The following is a 14,473-nucleotide window of genomic DNA, read 5'->3' as shown; positions in this document are numbered from 1 at the left end:
TTATGATAGAGAGAGAGAGAGGGGGATGATAAATCAAATGACTACCACAGGATGTTTGTGTCTAGACGGAAGCATTCCAAAAAACAGCTTTCAACATCAGATGAATTCTATTAAGGAAACAACGAATCAGAACACAGCTTGAGACCTGCTGAGTAGGCCGTCGGATAACCTGGTGCTCTGAGGAGAATAGTGTACACTAGGTACAATTCTGTAGCCCTGTGAAGGCCTCGGAGAACCTGGTGCTCTGAGGAGAATAGTGTACACTAGGTCCAATTCTGTAGCCTTGTGAAGGCCTCGGAGAACCTGGTGCTCTGAGGAGAATAGTGTACACTAGGGTACACCCTGTAGCCCTGTGAAGGCCTCGAGAACCTGGTGCTCTGAGGAGAATAGTGTACACTAGGTCCAATTCTGTAGCCTCCTGAGGGTGCTCTACAGGAAATAGTGTACACTAGGTCCAATTCTGTAGCCCTGTGAAGGGAATAGTGCCACTAGGTCCAATTCTGTAGAAGGCCTCGGAACCTGGTGCTCTGAGGAGAATAGTGTTACACTAGGTCCAATTCTGTAGCCTTGTGAAGGACTCGGAGAACCTGGTGCTCTGATAGTGTACACTAGGTCCAATTCTGTAGCCCTGTGAAGGGTGTGCACACTAGGTCCTTCTGTAGCCTTGTGAAAGGGTATAGTGTACACTAGGTCCAATTCTGTAGCCTTGTGAAGGGTATAGTGTACACTAGGTCCAATTCTGTAGCCCTGTGAAGGCCTCGGAGAACCTGGTGCTCTGAGGAGGTCCAATAGTGTGAAGGGTATAGTGTACACTAGGTCCAATTCTGTAGCCCACTGGTCCAATTCTGTAGCCTTGTGAAGGGTATAGTGTACACTAGGTCCAATTCTGTAGCCTTGTCACTAGGCCCAATTCTGTAGCCTTGTGAAGGGTATAGTGTACACTAGGTCCAATTCTGTAGCCTTGTGAAGGGTATAGTGTACACTAGGTCCAATTCTGTAGCCTTGTGAAGGGTATAGTGTACACTAGGTCCAATTCTGTAGCCTTGTGAAGGGTATAGTGTACACTAGGTCCAATTCTGTAGCCCTGTGAAGGGTATAGTGTACACTAGGTCCAATTCTGTAGCTTGTGAAGGGTATAGTGTACACTAGGTACAATTCTGTAGCCTTGTGAAGGGTATAGTGTACACTAGGTCCAATTCTGTAGCCTTGTGAAGGGTATAGTGTACACTGGTCCAATTCTGTAGCCTTGTGAAGGGTATAGTGTACACTAGGTCCAATTCTGTAGCCTTGTGAAGGGTATAGTGTACACTGAAGGGTATAGTGTACACTAGGTCCAATTCTGTAAGCCTTCCAATTCTGTGAAGGGTATAGTGTACACTAGGTACAATTCTGTAGCCTTGTGAAGGGTATAGTGTACTCTAGGTCCAATTCTGTAGCCTTGTGAAGGGTATAGTGCACTAGGTCCAATTCTGTAGCCTTGTGAAGGGTATAGTCCAATTCTGTAGCACTAGGTCCAATTCTGTAGCCTTGTGAAGGGTATAGTGTACACTAGATCCAATTCTGTAGCCTTGTGAAGGGTATAGTGTACACTAGGTCCAATTCTGTAGCCTTGTGAAGGTATAGTGTACACTAGGTCAATTCTGTAGCCTTGTGAAGGGTATAGTGTACACTAGGTCCAAACATGTAGCCTTGTGAAGGGTATAGTGTACACTAGGTCAATTCTGTAGCCTTGTGAAGGGTATAGTGTACACTAGGTACAATTCTGTAGCCTTGTGAAGGGTATAGTGTACACTAGGTCCAATTCTGTAGCCTTGTGAAGGGTATAGTGTACACTAGGTACCTTGTAGCCTTGTGAATGGTATAGTGTACACTAGGTCCAGCCTTGTGAAGGGCATAGTGTACACTAGTCCAATTCTGTAACCTTGTGTAGGGTATAGTGTACTAGGTCAAATCTGCATCCTTGTGAAGGGTATAGTGTACACTAGGTCCAATTTGTAGCCTTGTGAAGGGTATAGTGTACACTAGGTCCAATTCTGTAGCCTTGTGAAGGGTATAGTGTACACTAGGTCCAATTCTGTAGCCTTGTGAAGGGTATAGTGTACACTAGGTGCAAATCTGCAGCCCTGTGAAGGGTATAGTGTACACTAGGTACAAATCTGCAGCCTTCTGAAGGGTATAGTAGTGTACAGTAGGTCCAAATCTGCATCCCTGTGAAGGTATAGTGTACACTAGGTCCAAATCTGCATCCTTGTGAAGGGTATAGTGTACACTTCCACCTGCAGCTTTGAAGGGTATAGTGTACACTAGGTCCAATTCTGCAGCCTTGTGAAGGGTATAGTGTACACTAGGTACAAATCTGCTGTGAAGGGTATAGTGTACACTAGGTACAAATCTGCAGCCTTCTGAAGGGTATAGTGTACATTAGGTCCAAATCTGCATCCCTGTGAAGGGTATAGTGTACACTAGGTCCAAATCTGCATCCTTGTGAAGGGTATAGTGTACCTTCCAATTCTGTGAAGGGTATAGTGTACACTAGGTCCAATTCTGTAGCCCTGTGAAGGCCTGAGAACCTGGTGCTCTGAGGAGAATATTGTACACTAGGTCCAATTCTGTAGCCTTGAAGGCCTGAGAACCTGGTGCTCTGAGGAGAATAGTGTACACTAGGTCCAATTCTGTAGCCTTGTGAAGGGTATAGTGTACACTAGGTCCAATTCTGTAGCCTTGTGAAGGGTATAGTTCACACTAGGTCCAATTCTGTAGCCCTGTGAAGGCCTCGGAGAACCTGGTGCTCTGAGGAGAATAGTGTACACTAGGTCCAATTCTGTAGCCCTGTGAAGGGTATAGTGCACACTAGGTCCAATTCTGTAGCCTTGTGAAGGGTATAGTGTACACTAGGTCCAATTCTGTAGCCTTGTGAAGGGTATAGTGTACACTAGGTCCAATTCTGTAGCCTTGTGAAGGGTATAGTGTACACTAGGTCCAATTCTGTAGCCTTGTGAAGGGGTATAGTGTACACTAGGTCCAATTCTGTAGCCTTGTGAAGGGTATAGTACACTAGGTCCACCCCTGTAGCCTTGTGAAGGGTATAGTGTACACTAGGTCCAATTCTGTAGCCTTGTGAAGGGTATAGTGTACACTAGGTCCATCTGTAGCCTTGTGAAGGGTATAGTGTACACTAGGTCCAATTCTGTAGCCTTGTGAAGGGTATAGTGTACACTAGGTCCAAACTGTAGCCTTGTGAAGGGTATAGTGTACACTAGGTCCAATTCTGTAGCCTTGTGAAGGGTATAGTGTACACTTACAATTCTGTAGCCTTGTGAAGGGTATAGTGTACACTAGGTCCAAACAACCTTGTGAAGGGTATCTGCATCCTTGTGAAGGGTATAGTGTACACTAGGTACAATTCTGTAGCCTTGTGAAGGGTATAGTGTACACTAGGTCCAATTCTGTAGCCTTGTGAAGGGTATAGTGTACACTAGGTCTAATTCTGCAGCCTTGTGAAGGGTATAGTGTACACTAGGTCTAATTCTGCATCCCTGTGAAGGGTATAGTGTACTGGTCCAAATCTGCATCCTTGTGAAGGGTATAGTGTACACTAGGTACAATTCTGCATCCTTGTGAAGGATATAGTGTACACTGGGTCCTGCATCCTTGTGAAGGGTATAGTGTACACTAGGCAATTCTGCATCCTTGTGAAGGGTATAGTGTACACTGGTACGATTCTGCAGCCTTGTGAAGGGTATAGTGTACACGCACACACACACACGCACACACACACACACACACACACACACACACACACACACACACACACACACACACACACACACACACACACACACACACACACGCCTTACTATGGCCAAGACGATCTGGTGTATACAAAAGTATTATATAACAGTAATAGGGTGCATTTGGAAAGTATTCAGACCCCTTGACTTTTTCCACATTTCGTTACATCCTTATTCTAATATGGATTAAATGAATAAAATTACTTGTCTATCTACACACAATACCCCACCCCTGGCCTTTATGGTAGAGTGGCCAGACAGAAGCCACTCCTCTGTAAAAGGCACAGCACAGTCCACTTGGTGTTTTCCAAAAGGCACCTAAAGACTCTCAGACCTCTGGTCTGATGAAACCAGTACTCTTGGCCTGAATTCCAAGTGTCACGTCTGGAGGAAACCTGGCACCATCGCTACAGTGAAGCATGGTGGTGGCAGCATCATGCTGTGGGATGTTTTTCAGCGGCAGGGACTGGGAGACTAGTTAGGATCGAGGAAAGATGAACGAAGCAAAGTATAGAGAGATCCTTGATGAAAACCTGCTCCAGGACACTCAGGACCTCAGACTGGGGTGAAGGTTCACCTTCCAACAGGACAACGACCCTAAGCACACAGCCAAGACAATGCAGCAGTGGCTTCGGGACAAGTCTCAATGTCCTACAGCAAAGCAGCTGAATAGGCTGTTTTCTAGTGACATTCATATGGATACATCCATAACAATGAGGAAAGAAAATATACCCTGTTGTTCAGAGGAGCTAGCCAACAACAACAGCTAACACAACCACTTCAAGAGGAGCTAGCCAACAACAACAGCTAACACAACCACTTCCAGAGGAGCTAGCCAACAACAACAGCTAACACAACCACTTCAAGAGGAGCTAGCCAACAACAACAGCTAACACAACCACTTCAAGAGGAGCTAGCCAACAACCACAGCTAACACAACCACTTCAAGAGGAGCTAGCCAACAACCACAGCTAACACAACCACTTTCAAGCGGAGCTACAACAGCTAACACAACCACTTGAAGAGGAGCTAGCCAACAACAACAGCTAACACAACCACTTCAAGAGGAGCTAGCCAACAACAACAGCTAACACAACCACTTCAAGAGGAGCTAGCCAACAACAACAGCTAACACAACCACTTCAAGAGGAGCTAGCCAACAACAACAGCTAACACAACCACTTCAAGAGGAGCTAGCCAACAAGCTGGAAAGACTGTAAACTAGCTGCACTTCATTTTGTTTTACCCCTTTTTCCATTTCCATGTCTTTGTTTTAGGTCCCATAAAAATGATGCCATCTGATTCATGATTTCGACTGGCTGAGAAATGCTGCCTGCCCGCAGGTCTCGTCCCGACTCCCGACACGTTCATTACTATGCGACAGCTGGAGATCGAATTTAAATATTGAAACAATGTTGTAAATGTCAGAGAGACAGACAGCAAGTTTGATATAAATCTCCGCTGTTGAAAACTAAATGTTAGTCTTAAAGAAATGTGAGATAATGTCTAGATGACTTTTATAGTGGAGATCAAGTTTATAAATTGCCTGGCTGGGCTGATGAGATAGTGGATTGCGCAGTCAGATGGAACAGAATAAATGGGCATTTTAACATTATAGATTTAGCCGGTGCTAACCAATCAGCATTCAGGATTAGATCCACCTGTTGTATAAAAGAGTAATATATAACAGTAATATATAACAGTAATATACAGTATGCCAGTAACAGTAATATATTCAAGATGTTGTAATGAAGTAGAGATGTCATACTGTGGCTGTGGCTGAGACGGTCTGTATGCTGGTGTCCTGTCCACTCTGTTCACTGTGGTTCTGTGAAGTGGGGTACATGTTTAGGGGGTGTTCGCTGACGGGGGGCTGTCCTGTGTAGTCGGGGGGCGCAGGGTGAGGGTGTGAGGCGCTGAACTCAGCGGGCAGGCCGTTCTGAGGGGGGGCAAATTGGGCGGAGGGGTACGGCTGAGTCCTGGAGTCTGGAGGGGGAGGGGCCTCCTGGTTACCCTGCAGGGGGAGAGGAGGGAGAGAGGGAGAGGGGGGGGGGGAGTTAGTACCAGACCAGATTGAACAATTAATACAAAAAAAGTCAGCCAGTCATCCATTCAGTCAGCCAGTCAGTAAGTCAACCAGCCAGCCAGTCAACCAACCAGCCAGTCAGGTCAGTAAGTCAACCAGCCAGTCAACCAACCAACCATTCAACCAACCAGCCAGTCAACCAACCAGCCAGTCAGGTCAGTAAGTCAGCCAGCCAGCCAGTCAACCAACCAGCCAGTCAGGTCAGTAAGTCAACCAACCAGCCAGTCAACCAACCAACCAGTCAACCAACCAGCCAGTCAACCAACCAGCCAGTCAGGTCAGTAAGTCAACCAGCCAGTCAACCAGCCAGTCAACCAACCAACCAGCCAGTCAACCAACCAGCCAGTCAACCAACCATCCAGCCAGTCAACCAACCAACCAGCATGTCAGACAGCCAATAACTAATTTGCCAGCCAAATCAGCCAGCTAACCAATCAGTCAGTCGGACAGCAATACAGTCAATCAATAAGCCAGTCAACCAACCGGCTAACTAACCAACCAGTCAGTCAGTCAGTCAGTCTCATAGTGATTTGTAGCATGATAAACCAATAACTACTGTGGATGCTCAGACACACTCCATTCATTCATTACTACACACACACTCCCAAGAAGAAGCCTCTCTGAGTACTACAGCAGCCACCTCCAGAAAAGACCTGAATTAAAATACGAAGAAGCATGAGCACAATGCAAACACTTTCACCTGTGTGTGTGTGTGTGTGTGTGTGTGTGTGTGTTTAGTCACCTCAACTTGCTCCACATTATTTACTGCAAGATTTAGTTTAGGGTTTAGTGAATGATTTGTCCATTAACCAAAGGCACCCTATTCCCTATATAGTGCACTACTTTCACACCACCATCTATTTTACTAGCAGGCTTCTCTTACACCACCATCTATTTTACTAGCAGGCTTCTTTCACACCACCATCTATTTTACTAGCAGGCTTCTCCTACACCACCATCTATTTTACTAGCAGGCTTCTCTCACACCACCATCTATTATACTAGCAGGCTTCTCCTACACCACCATCTATTATACTAGCAGGCTTCTCCTACACCACCATCTATTTTACTAGCAGGCTTCTCTCACACCACCATCTATTATACTAGCAGGCTTCTCCTACACCACCATATATTTTACTAGCAGGGTTCTTTCACACCACCATATATTTTACTAGCAGGCTTCTTTCACACCACCATCTATTATACTAGCAGGCTTCTCCTACACCACCATCTATTATACTAGCAGGCTTCTCCTACACCACCATCTATTATACTAGCAGGCTTCTCCTACACCACCATCTATTTTACTAGCAGGCTTCTTTCACACCACCATCTATTATACTAGCAGGCTTCTCCTACACCACCATCTATCTATTACACCACCATACTACTAGCAGGCTTCTTTCTATTTTACTAGCAGGCTTCTTTCACACCTAGCAGGCTTCTCCTACACCACCATCTATTATACTAGCAGGCTTCTTTCACACCACCATCTATTATACTAGCAGGCTTCTTTCACACCACCATCTATTATACTAGCAGGCTTCTCTTACACCACCATCTATTATACTAGCAGGCTTCTCCTACACCACCATCTATTTTACTAGCAGACTTATTTCACACCACCATCTATTTTACTAGCAGGCTTCTTTCACACCACCATCTATTATACTAGCAGGCTTCTCTTACACCACCATCTATTTTACTAGCAGGCTTCTCTCACACCACCATCTATTTTACTAGCAGGCTTCTCTTACACCACCATCTATTTTACTAGCAGGCTTCTCCTACACCACCATCTATTTTACTAGCAGGCTTCTCTTACACCACCATCTATTTTACATCTCTATTTTACTAGCAGGCTTCTCCTACACCAGCATCTATTATACTAGCAGGCTTCTCCTCACCACCATCTATTTTACTAGCAGGCTTCTCCTCACACCACCATCTATTTTACTAGCAGGCTTCTCTTACACCACCATCTATTTTACTAGCAGGCTTCTTTCACACCACCATCTATTTTACATTCTACACCACCATCTATTTTACTAGCAGGCTTCTACCACCATCTATTTTACTAGCAGGCTCTCTTACACCACCATCTATTTTACTAGCAGGCTTCTCTTACACCACCATCTATTTTACTAGCAGGCTTCTCCTACACCACCATCTATTTTACTAGCAGGCTTCTCTTACACCACCATCTATTTTACTAGCAGGCTTCTTTCACACCACCATCTATTTTACTAGCAGGCTTCTTTACACCAACATCTATTTTACTAGCAGGCTTCTCTCACACCACCATCTATTTTACTAGCAGGCTTCTCTTCACACCACCATCTATTTTACTAGCAGGCTTCTTTCACACCACCATCTATTTTACTAGCAGGCTTCTTTCACACCACCATCTATTTTACTAGCAGGCTTCTCTCACACCACCATCTATTTTACTAGCAGGCATCTTTAAATAAACCTGTCAAGCGATCAAACTGCTAAAGCAGGGTTGTCCAAGTCTGATGCCTTGCAGTACATGGGTCTTCTTGAATAGCGACTTGGTCCCAATCACACACTCGCTGTGCGGTAAATGAACCAGCGGTTATTATTTTTGAATGGACAGACTTTATTATTATGACTTAATTATTAACAAATAATCAAATAAATCTATTTTATTATATCGTTAATAATTAAATCAAATAATAAAAAGTTGACCAATGGGTCAATGTTGATTCTGTTGATAGTGGAAATATGGTCCATTACTGGTGTCAAATTACAAATAAACCCCTTACCACCCTCATGGTAATCCTGTTGAGCGACCCAATAGGACGTTATTGGACATGTTAGGCACACGAGACAAGAGAAAAAGTAGAGTGGCGGCATTACGGGACCGTGTTTGTGACCGTGTTCGGAGCGACTGTTTAACTTCTGTATTTTCTGTAGTTTTTAACTACATTTCACGGCCGGATGAAATGCATGTGCAAATTCAACTGCCTGCTACTCATCCCCAGAAGATAAGATATGCATATCATTAGCAGATTTGGATAGAAAACACTCTGAAGTTTCTAAAACTGTTTGAATCATGTCTGTGAGTATAACAGAACTTATGTAGCAGACAAAACCCCAAGGAAAAAGACAGAGCGAGAGAGAGAGAGAGATAGAAAGAGAGAGAGGGGGGGAGAGAGAGACAGAGACAGAGAGACAGAGAGAGAGAGAGAGACACAGAGAGAGAGAGGGAGAGAGACAGAGACAGAGAGACAGAGAGAGAGAGAGAGAGAGAGAGAGAGAGAGAGAGAGAGAGAGAGAGAGAGAGAGATAGAGAGAGAGAGAGCGAGAGAGAGAGAGAGAGAGCGAGAGAGAGAGAGATAGAGAGAGAGAGAGAGAGAGAGAGGGGGGGAGAGACAGAGAGACAGAGAGAGGGAGGTATGGCAGACAGTCAGACTTAGCTAAACGCTCTGGTGTGCATCTAATGAGAACCACATTTGGAGGCCTGAAATATGCTTTACGTGGCAGTGAGCTGGAGAAATCACACACACACACACACACACACACACACACACACACACACACACACACACACACACACACACACACACACACACACACACACACACACACACACACACACAAAGGGAATATCTCTTTACCCAGTTGAAGGGAAAACATTTAAGTATTTAAATACAAAAGTGTCCTTTACCCTCCCTCCCTCCCTCCCTCCCTGTGTGTGTGTGTGTGTGTGTTGTGTGTGTGTGTGTGTGTGTTTGTATGTAAGTGCATGCGTGTGTGTGTGCTTTATAATCTGAAGTGCAAGGGATACCTAAAAAGTGAAAGCTCAGTTTCTCTGTGACCAACAGAGGTCAGATGTTATATATTTCTCTGTGACCAACAGAGGTCAGATGTTATATATTTCTCTGTGACCAACAGAGGTCAGATGTTATATATTTCTCTGTGACCAACAGACGTCAGATGTTATATATTTCTCTGTGACCAACAGAGGTCAGATGTTATATATTTCTCTGTGACCAACAACAGTCAGATGTTATATATTTCTCTGTGACCAACAGAGGTCAGATGTTATATCTTTCTCTGTGACCAACAGTAGTGAAGGATGTCATTTGAGATGGAGGCTCAGTAGTCAAGGACCTACTAATGTTGAGTCTGCGGTCTCTCTCTCTCTCTCTCTCGCTCTCTCTCTCTCTCTCCCTCCCTCTCCCTCTCTCCCTCTTCCCTCCTCCCTCCTCCCTCTCTCTAAACAGTATCCAGTAGTAGCAGAGTTAACTGCTCCATGCTCTCTGCAGTAGCTGGTTTTAGACAGAATACATTCATCTAAAGATAACACACACACATGCTGAACCACAGCCCTAGCAGAGACCAGAGACACACTGAGACAGAGGGAAGGAGAGAGAGGGAGAGAGAAGGAGAGAGGAGAAGGAGAGGAGAAAGAGACAGAAAGGGAGAAAGGAGAGACAGAAAATGAGAAGGAGAAGGAGAGATAAAAAGAGAGAGAGAAGGAGAGAAGAAAGAGAGAGAGAAAGAGGGGGTGAACAGCTCCTGAATAATGATGTCTGTAAAACAGTTGGTGAGGGGCTGCCTCTTTCTTTATGACTCACACACACACACACACACACACCACTTCACAGCAAGTTCACACACACACACACACACACACACACACACACACACACACACACACACACACACACACACACACACACACACACACACACACACCACTTCTCAGCAAGTTCACACACACACACACACACACACACACACACACACACACACACACACACACACACACACACACACACACACACACACACACACACACACACACACACACACACACACACACCACTTCACAGCAAGTTCACACACACACACACACAAATTCACAGCAAGTTCAGACTCACACACACACAAACACAAACCACATCAAAGCAAGTTCACACGCACACACACACCACTTCAAAGCAAGCTCACACACACAAACAAACAAACACACACGCAAACACACACTCACACACACAGACACACACACCACGTCATGGCACCCTCACACACCCTGCACCCGCTCTACTCTGCAGTTGCAGCACAAAAGAGAGTGGAAACAGAGATAAAATAGAGGACTACGCTGGCTAAGCAAAAGACGAAGAAGGAGAAGAAAATACCTGCTCCACCATCTTTCCTTCCTCTTTCTCCTCCATAAACACATCCAGCTGCTCTCCCTCCTTCCCTCCCTTCTTCCTCCCTTCTTCCTCCTGCCTCCAGCATCTGCCTGCCCACAGCTAGCATCAATTATGGATGGGGCGCTGTTCCCCGTGTGTGTGTGTGTTCAGTGGGTGTGTTCAGTGTGTGTGTGTGTGAGTGGGAGGGAGAGGAGTGAAGGGAGGGAGAGGAGTGAAGGGAGGGAGGGGAGTGAAGGGAGGGAGGGGAGTGAAGGGAGGGAGAGGAGTGAAGGGAGGAGAGGAGTGAAGGGAGGGGGAGGAGTGAAGGGAGGGGAAGAGTGAAGGGGAGGGAGGGGAGTGAAGGGAGGGGTGTTCTAGAAAGTGGAGGAGTGGGTGTGTTCAGTGAGTGTGTGTGAGGAGTGAAGGAGGGAGAGGAGTGAAGGGAGGGAGGGAGTGAAGGGAGGGGAGGAGTGAAGGACGGGGAGAGGAAGGGAGGAGAGGAGTGAAGGGAGGGGAGGAGTGAAGGGAGGAGAGGTGGGAGGGGCTACCTTTTCTCTGTGTCTCTCTTTCTCTCCCTTTCTTTGTGTCTCTCTTTCTCCTTTCTCCTTGTCTCTCTTCCTCTCTCCCTTTCTCCTTGTCCTCTTCCTCTCTCCCTTTCTCCTTGTCCCTCTTCCTGTCTCCCTTTCTCCTTGTCTCTCTTCCTCTCTCTCCCTTTCTCCTTGTCTCTCTTCCTCTCTCCCTTTCTCCTTGTCCCTCTTCCTCTCTCCCTTTCTCCTTGTCCCTCTTCCTCTCTCCATTTCTCCTTGTCTCTCTTCCTCTCTCCCTTTCTCCTTGTCTCTCTTCCTCTCTCCTTGTCCCTCTTCCTCTCTCCCTTTCTCCTTGTCCCTCTTCCTCTCTCCCTTTCTCCTTGTCTCTCTTTCTCTCTCCATTTCTCCTTCCCTCTTTCTCTCTCCCATTCTCCTTGTCTCTATTTCTCTCTCCCATTCTCCTTGTCTCTCTTCCTCTCTCCCATTCTCCTTGTCCCTCTTCCTCTCTCCCTTTCTCCTTGTCTCTCTTTCTCACTCCATTTCTCCTTCCCTCTTTCTCTCTCCCATTCTCCTTGTCTCTATTTCTTTCTCCCATTCTCCTTCCCTCTTCCTCTCTCCCATTCTCCTTGTCTCTCTTTCTCTCTCCCATTCTCCTTGTCTCTCCCCATTCCTCCTTGTCTCTCTTTCTCTCTCCTATTCTCATTGTCTCTCTCCCATTCTCATTGTCTCTCTTTCTCTCTCCCATTCTCTCTTTCCTTGTCTCTCTCCCCATTCTCCTTGTCTCTCTTTCTCTCCCATTCCTTGTCTTCCTCCTGTCTCTTTTCTCTCTCCCATTCCTCCATGTCTCTCTTTCTCTCCCATTCTCATTGTCTCATTCTCATTGTCTCTCTCCCATTCTCCTTGTCTCTCTTTCTCTCTCCCATTCTCCTTGTCTCTCTTTTCTCTCTCCCATTCTCCTTGTCTCTATTTCTCTCTCCCATTCTCCTTGTCTCTCTTTCTCTCCCCATTCTCCTTGTCTCTCTTTCTCTCTCCCATTCTCCTTGTCTCTATTTCTCTCCATTCTCATTGTCTCTCTTTCTCTCTCCCATTCTCATTGTCTCTCTCCCATTCTCCTTGTCTCTCTTTCTCTCCCATTCTCCTTGTCCCTCTTCCTCTCTCCTTTCTCCTTGTCTCTCTTCCTCTCTCCCTTTCCCTCTTTCTCTCTCCCATTCTCTTGTCTCTCTCTCTCCCATTCTCCTTTGTCTCTCTTCCTCTCTCCATTTCTCTCTTCCCTTTCTCTTCCCTCTTCCCATTCTCCTTGTCTCTCTTTCCCATCTCTCTCCCATTCTCCTTGTCTCTCTTTCTCTCTCCCATTCTCCTTCCCTCTTCTCTCTCCCATTCTCCTTGTCTCTCTTTCTCTCCCCATTCTCATTGTCTCTCTCCCATTCTCATTGTCTCTCTTTCTCTCTCCCATTCTCATTGTCTCTCTCCCATTTCTTGTCTCTCTTTCTCCTTTCTCCTTGTCTCTCTCCCATTATCCTTGTCTCTATTTCTTTCCCATTCCTCCTTGTCTCTCTTTCTCTCTCCCATTCTCATTGTCTCTCTCCCATTCCTCCTTGTCTCTCTTTCTCTCTCCCATTCCTCCATGTCTCTCTTCTCTCTCCCATTCTCATTGTCTCTCCCCATTCTCATTGTCTCTATTTCTCTCTCCCATTCTCCTTGTCTCTCTTTCTCTCTCCCATTCTCCTTGTCTCTCTTTCTCTCTCCCATTCTCCTTGTCTCTATTTCTCTCTCCCATTCTCATTGTCTCTCTTTCTCTCTCCCATTCTCATTGTCTCTCTCCCATTCTCCTTGTCTCTCTTTCTCTCCCATTCTCCTTTGTCTCTCTTCCTCTCTCCTTTCTCCTTGTCTCTCTTCCTCTCCCCTTTCTCCTTTGTCCCTCTTCCTCTCTCCCTTTCTCCTTGTCTCTCTTTCTCTCTCCATTTCTCCTTCCCTCTTTCTCTCTCCCATTCTCCTTGTCTCTCTTTCTCTCTCCCATTCTCCTTGTCTCTCTTTCTCTCTCCCATTCTCCTTGTCTCTCTTTCTCTCTCCCATTCTCATTGTCTCTCTCCCATTCCTCCTTGTCTCTCTTTCTCTCTCCCATTCTCATTGTCTCTCTCCCATTCTCATTGTCTCTCGTTCTCTCTCCCATTCTCCTTGTCTCTATTTCTTTCTCCCATTTCTCCTTGTCTCTCTTTCTCTCTCCATTCTCCTTGTCTCTTCCCATTCCTCCTTGTCTCTTTCTCTCTCCCATTCTCATTGTCTCTCTCCCATTCTCATTGTCTCTCTTTCTCCATTCTCCTTGTCTCTCTTTCTCTCCCATTCTCCTTGTCTCTCTTTCTCTCTCCCATTCCTCCTTGTCTCTTTATTATCTTGTCTCTATTTCTCTCTCCCATTCTCCTTGTCTCTCTTTCTCTCTCCCATTCTCATTGTCTCTCCCATTCCTCCTTGTCTCTCTTTCTCTCTCCCATTCTCATTGTCTCTCTCCCATTCTCATTGTCTCTGCTCCTCCCATTCTCCTTTGTCTCATTTCTTTCTCCCATTTCTCCTTGTCTCTCTTTCTCTCTCCCATTCTCCTTTGTCTCTCTCCCATTCCTCCTTGTCTCTCTCCTCTCCCATTCTCATTGTCTCTCTCCTCTCCATTCTCCTTGTCTCTCTTTCTCTCTCCCATTCTCCTTGTCTCTCTCCATTCTCATTGTCTCTCTTTCTCTCTCCCATTCTCTCTCCCATTGTCTCTATTTCTTTCTCTTCATTTCTCCTTGTCCCTCTTCCTCTTCTCTCTCATTCTCCTTGTCTCTCTTTCTCATGCTCTCTTCCATTCTCATTGTCTCTCTCCTTTCTCCTTGTCTCTCTTTCTCTCTCTCCATTCTCCCTTGACTTCTCTTT

At 45.8% G+C, this 14,473-nt stretch overlaps 1 protein-coding gene across 1 annotated transcript; it reads right to left on the bottom strand.

The window, feature by feature from the left end:
* Positions 1–5,559: 5,559 nt before the first annotated feature.
* On the bottom strand, positions 5,560–11,202 carry LOC135566772 (RNA binding protein fox-1 homolog 1-like; the record flags this gene model as incomplete). Its single annotated transcript, XM_065014390.1, has 2 exons — positions 11,046–11,202; positions 5,560–5,805 (listed from the first exon to the last, which is right to left on the bottom strand). Coding segments are annotated over exons 1-2 (282 nt in total), but the record flags the coding sequence as incomplete, so codon positions are not given.
* Positions 11,203–14,473: the final 3,271 nt, after the last annotated feature.

The sequence above is a fragment of the Oncorhynchus nerka genome, unplaced genomic scaffold (assembly GCF_034236695.1).
Source record: "Oncorhynchus nerka isolate Pitt River unplaced genomic scaffold, Oner_Uvic_2.0 unplaced_scaffold_3399, whole genome shotgun sequence".
Lineage (NCBI taxonomy): Eukaryota > Metazoa > Chordata > Actinopteri > Salmoniformes > Salmonidae > Oncorhynchus > Oncorhynchus nerka.
Note: the sequence above shows the minus strand (reverse complement) of the source record. Positions and strands in the feature narration are given on the sequence as shown.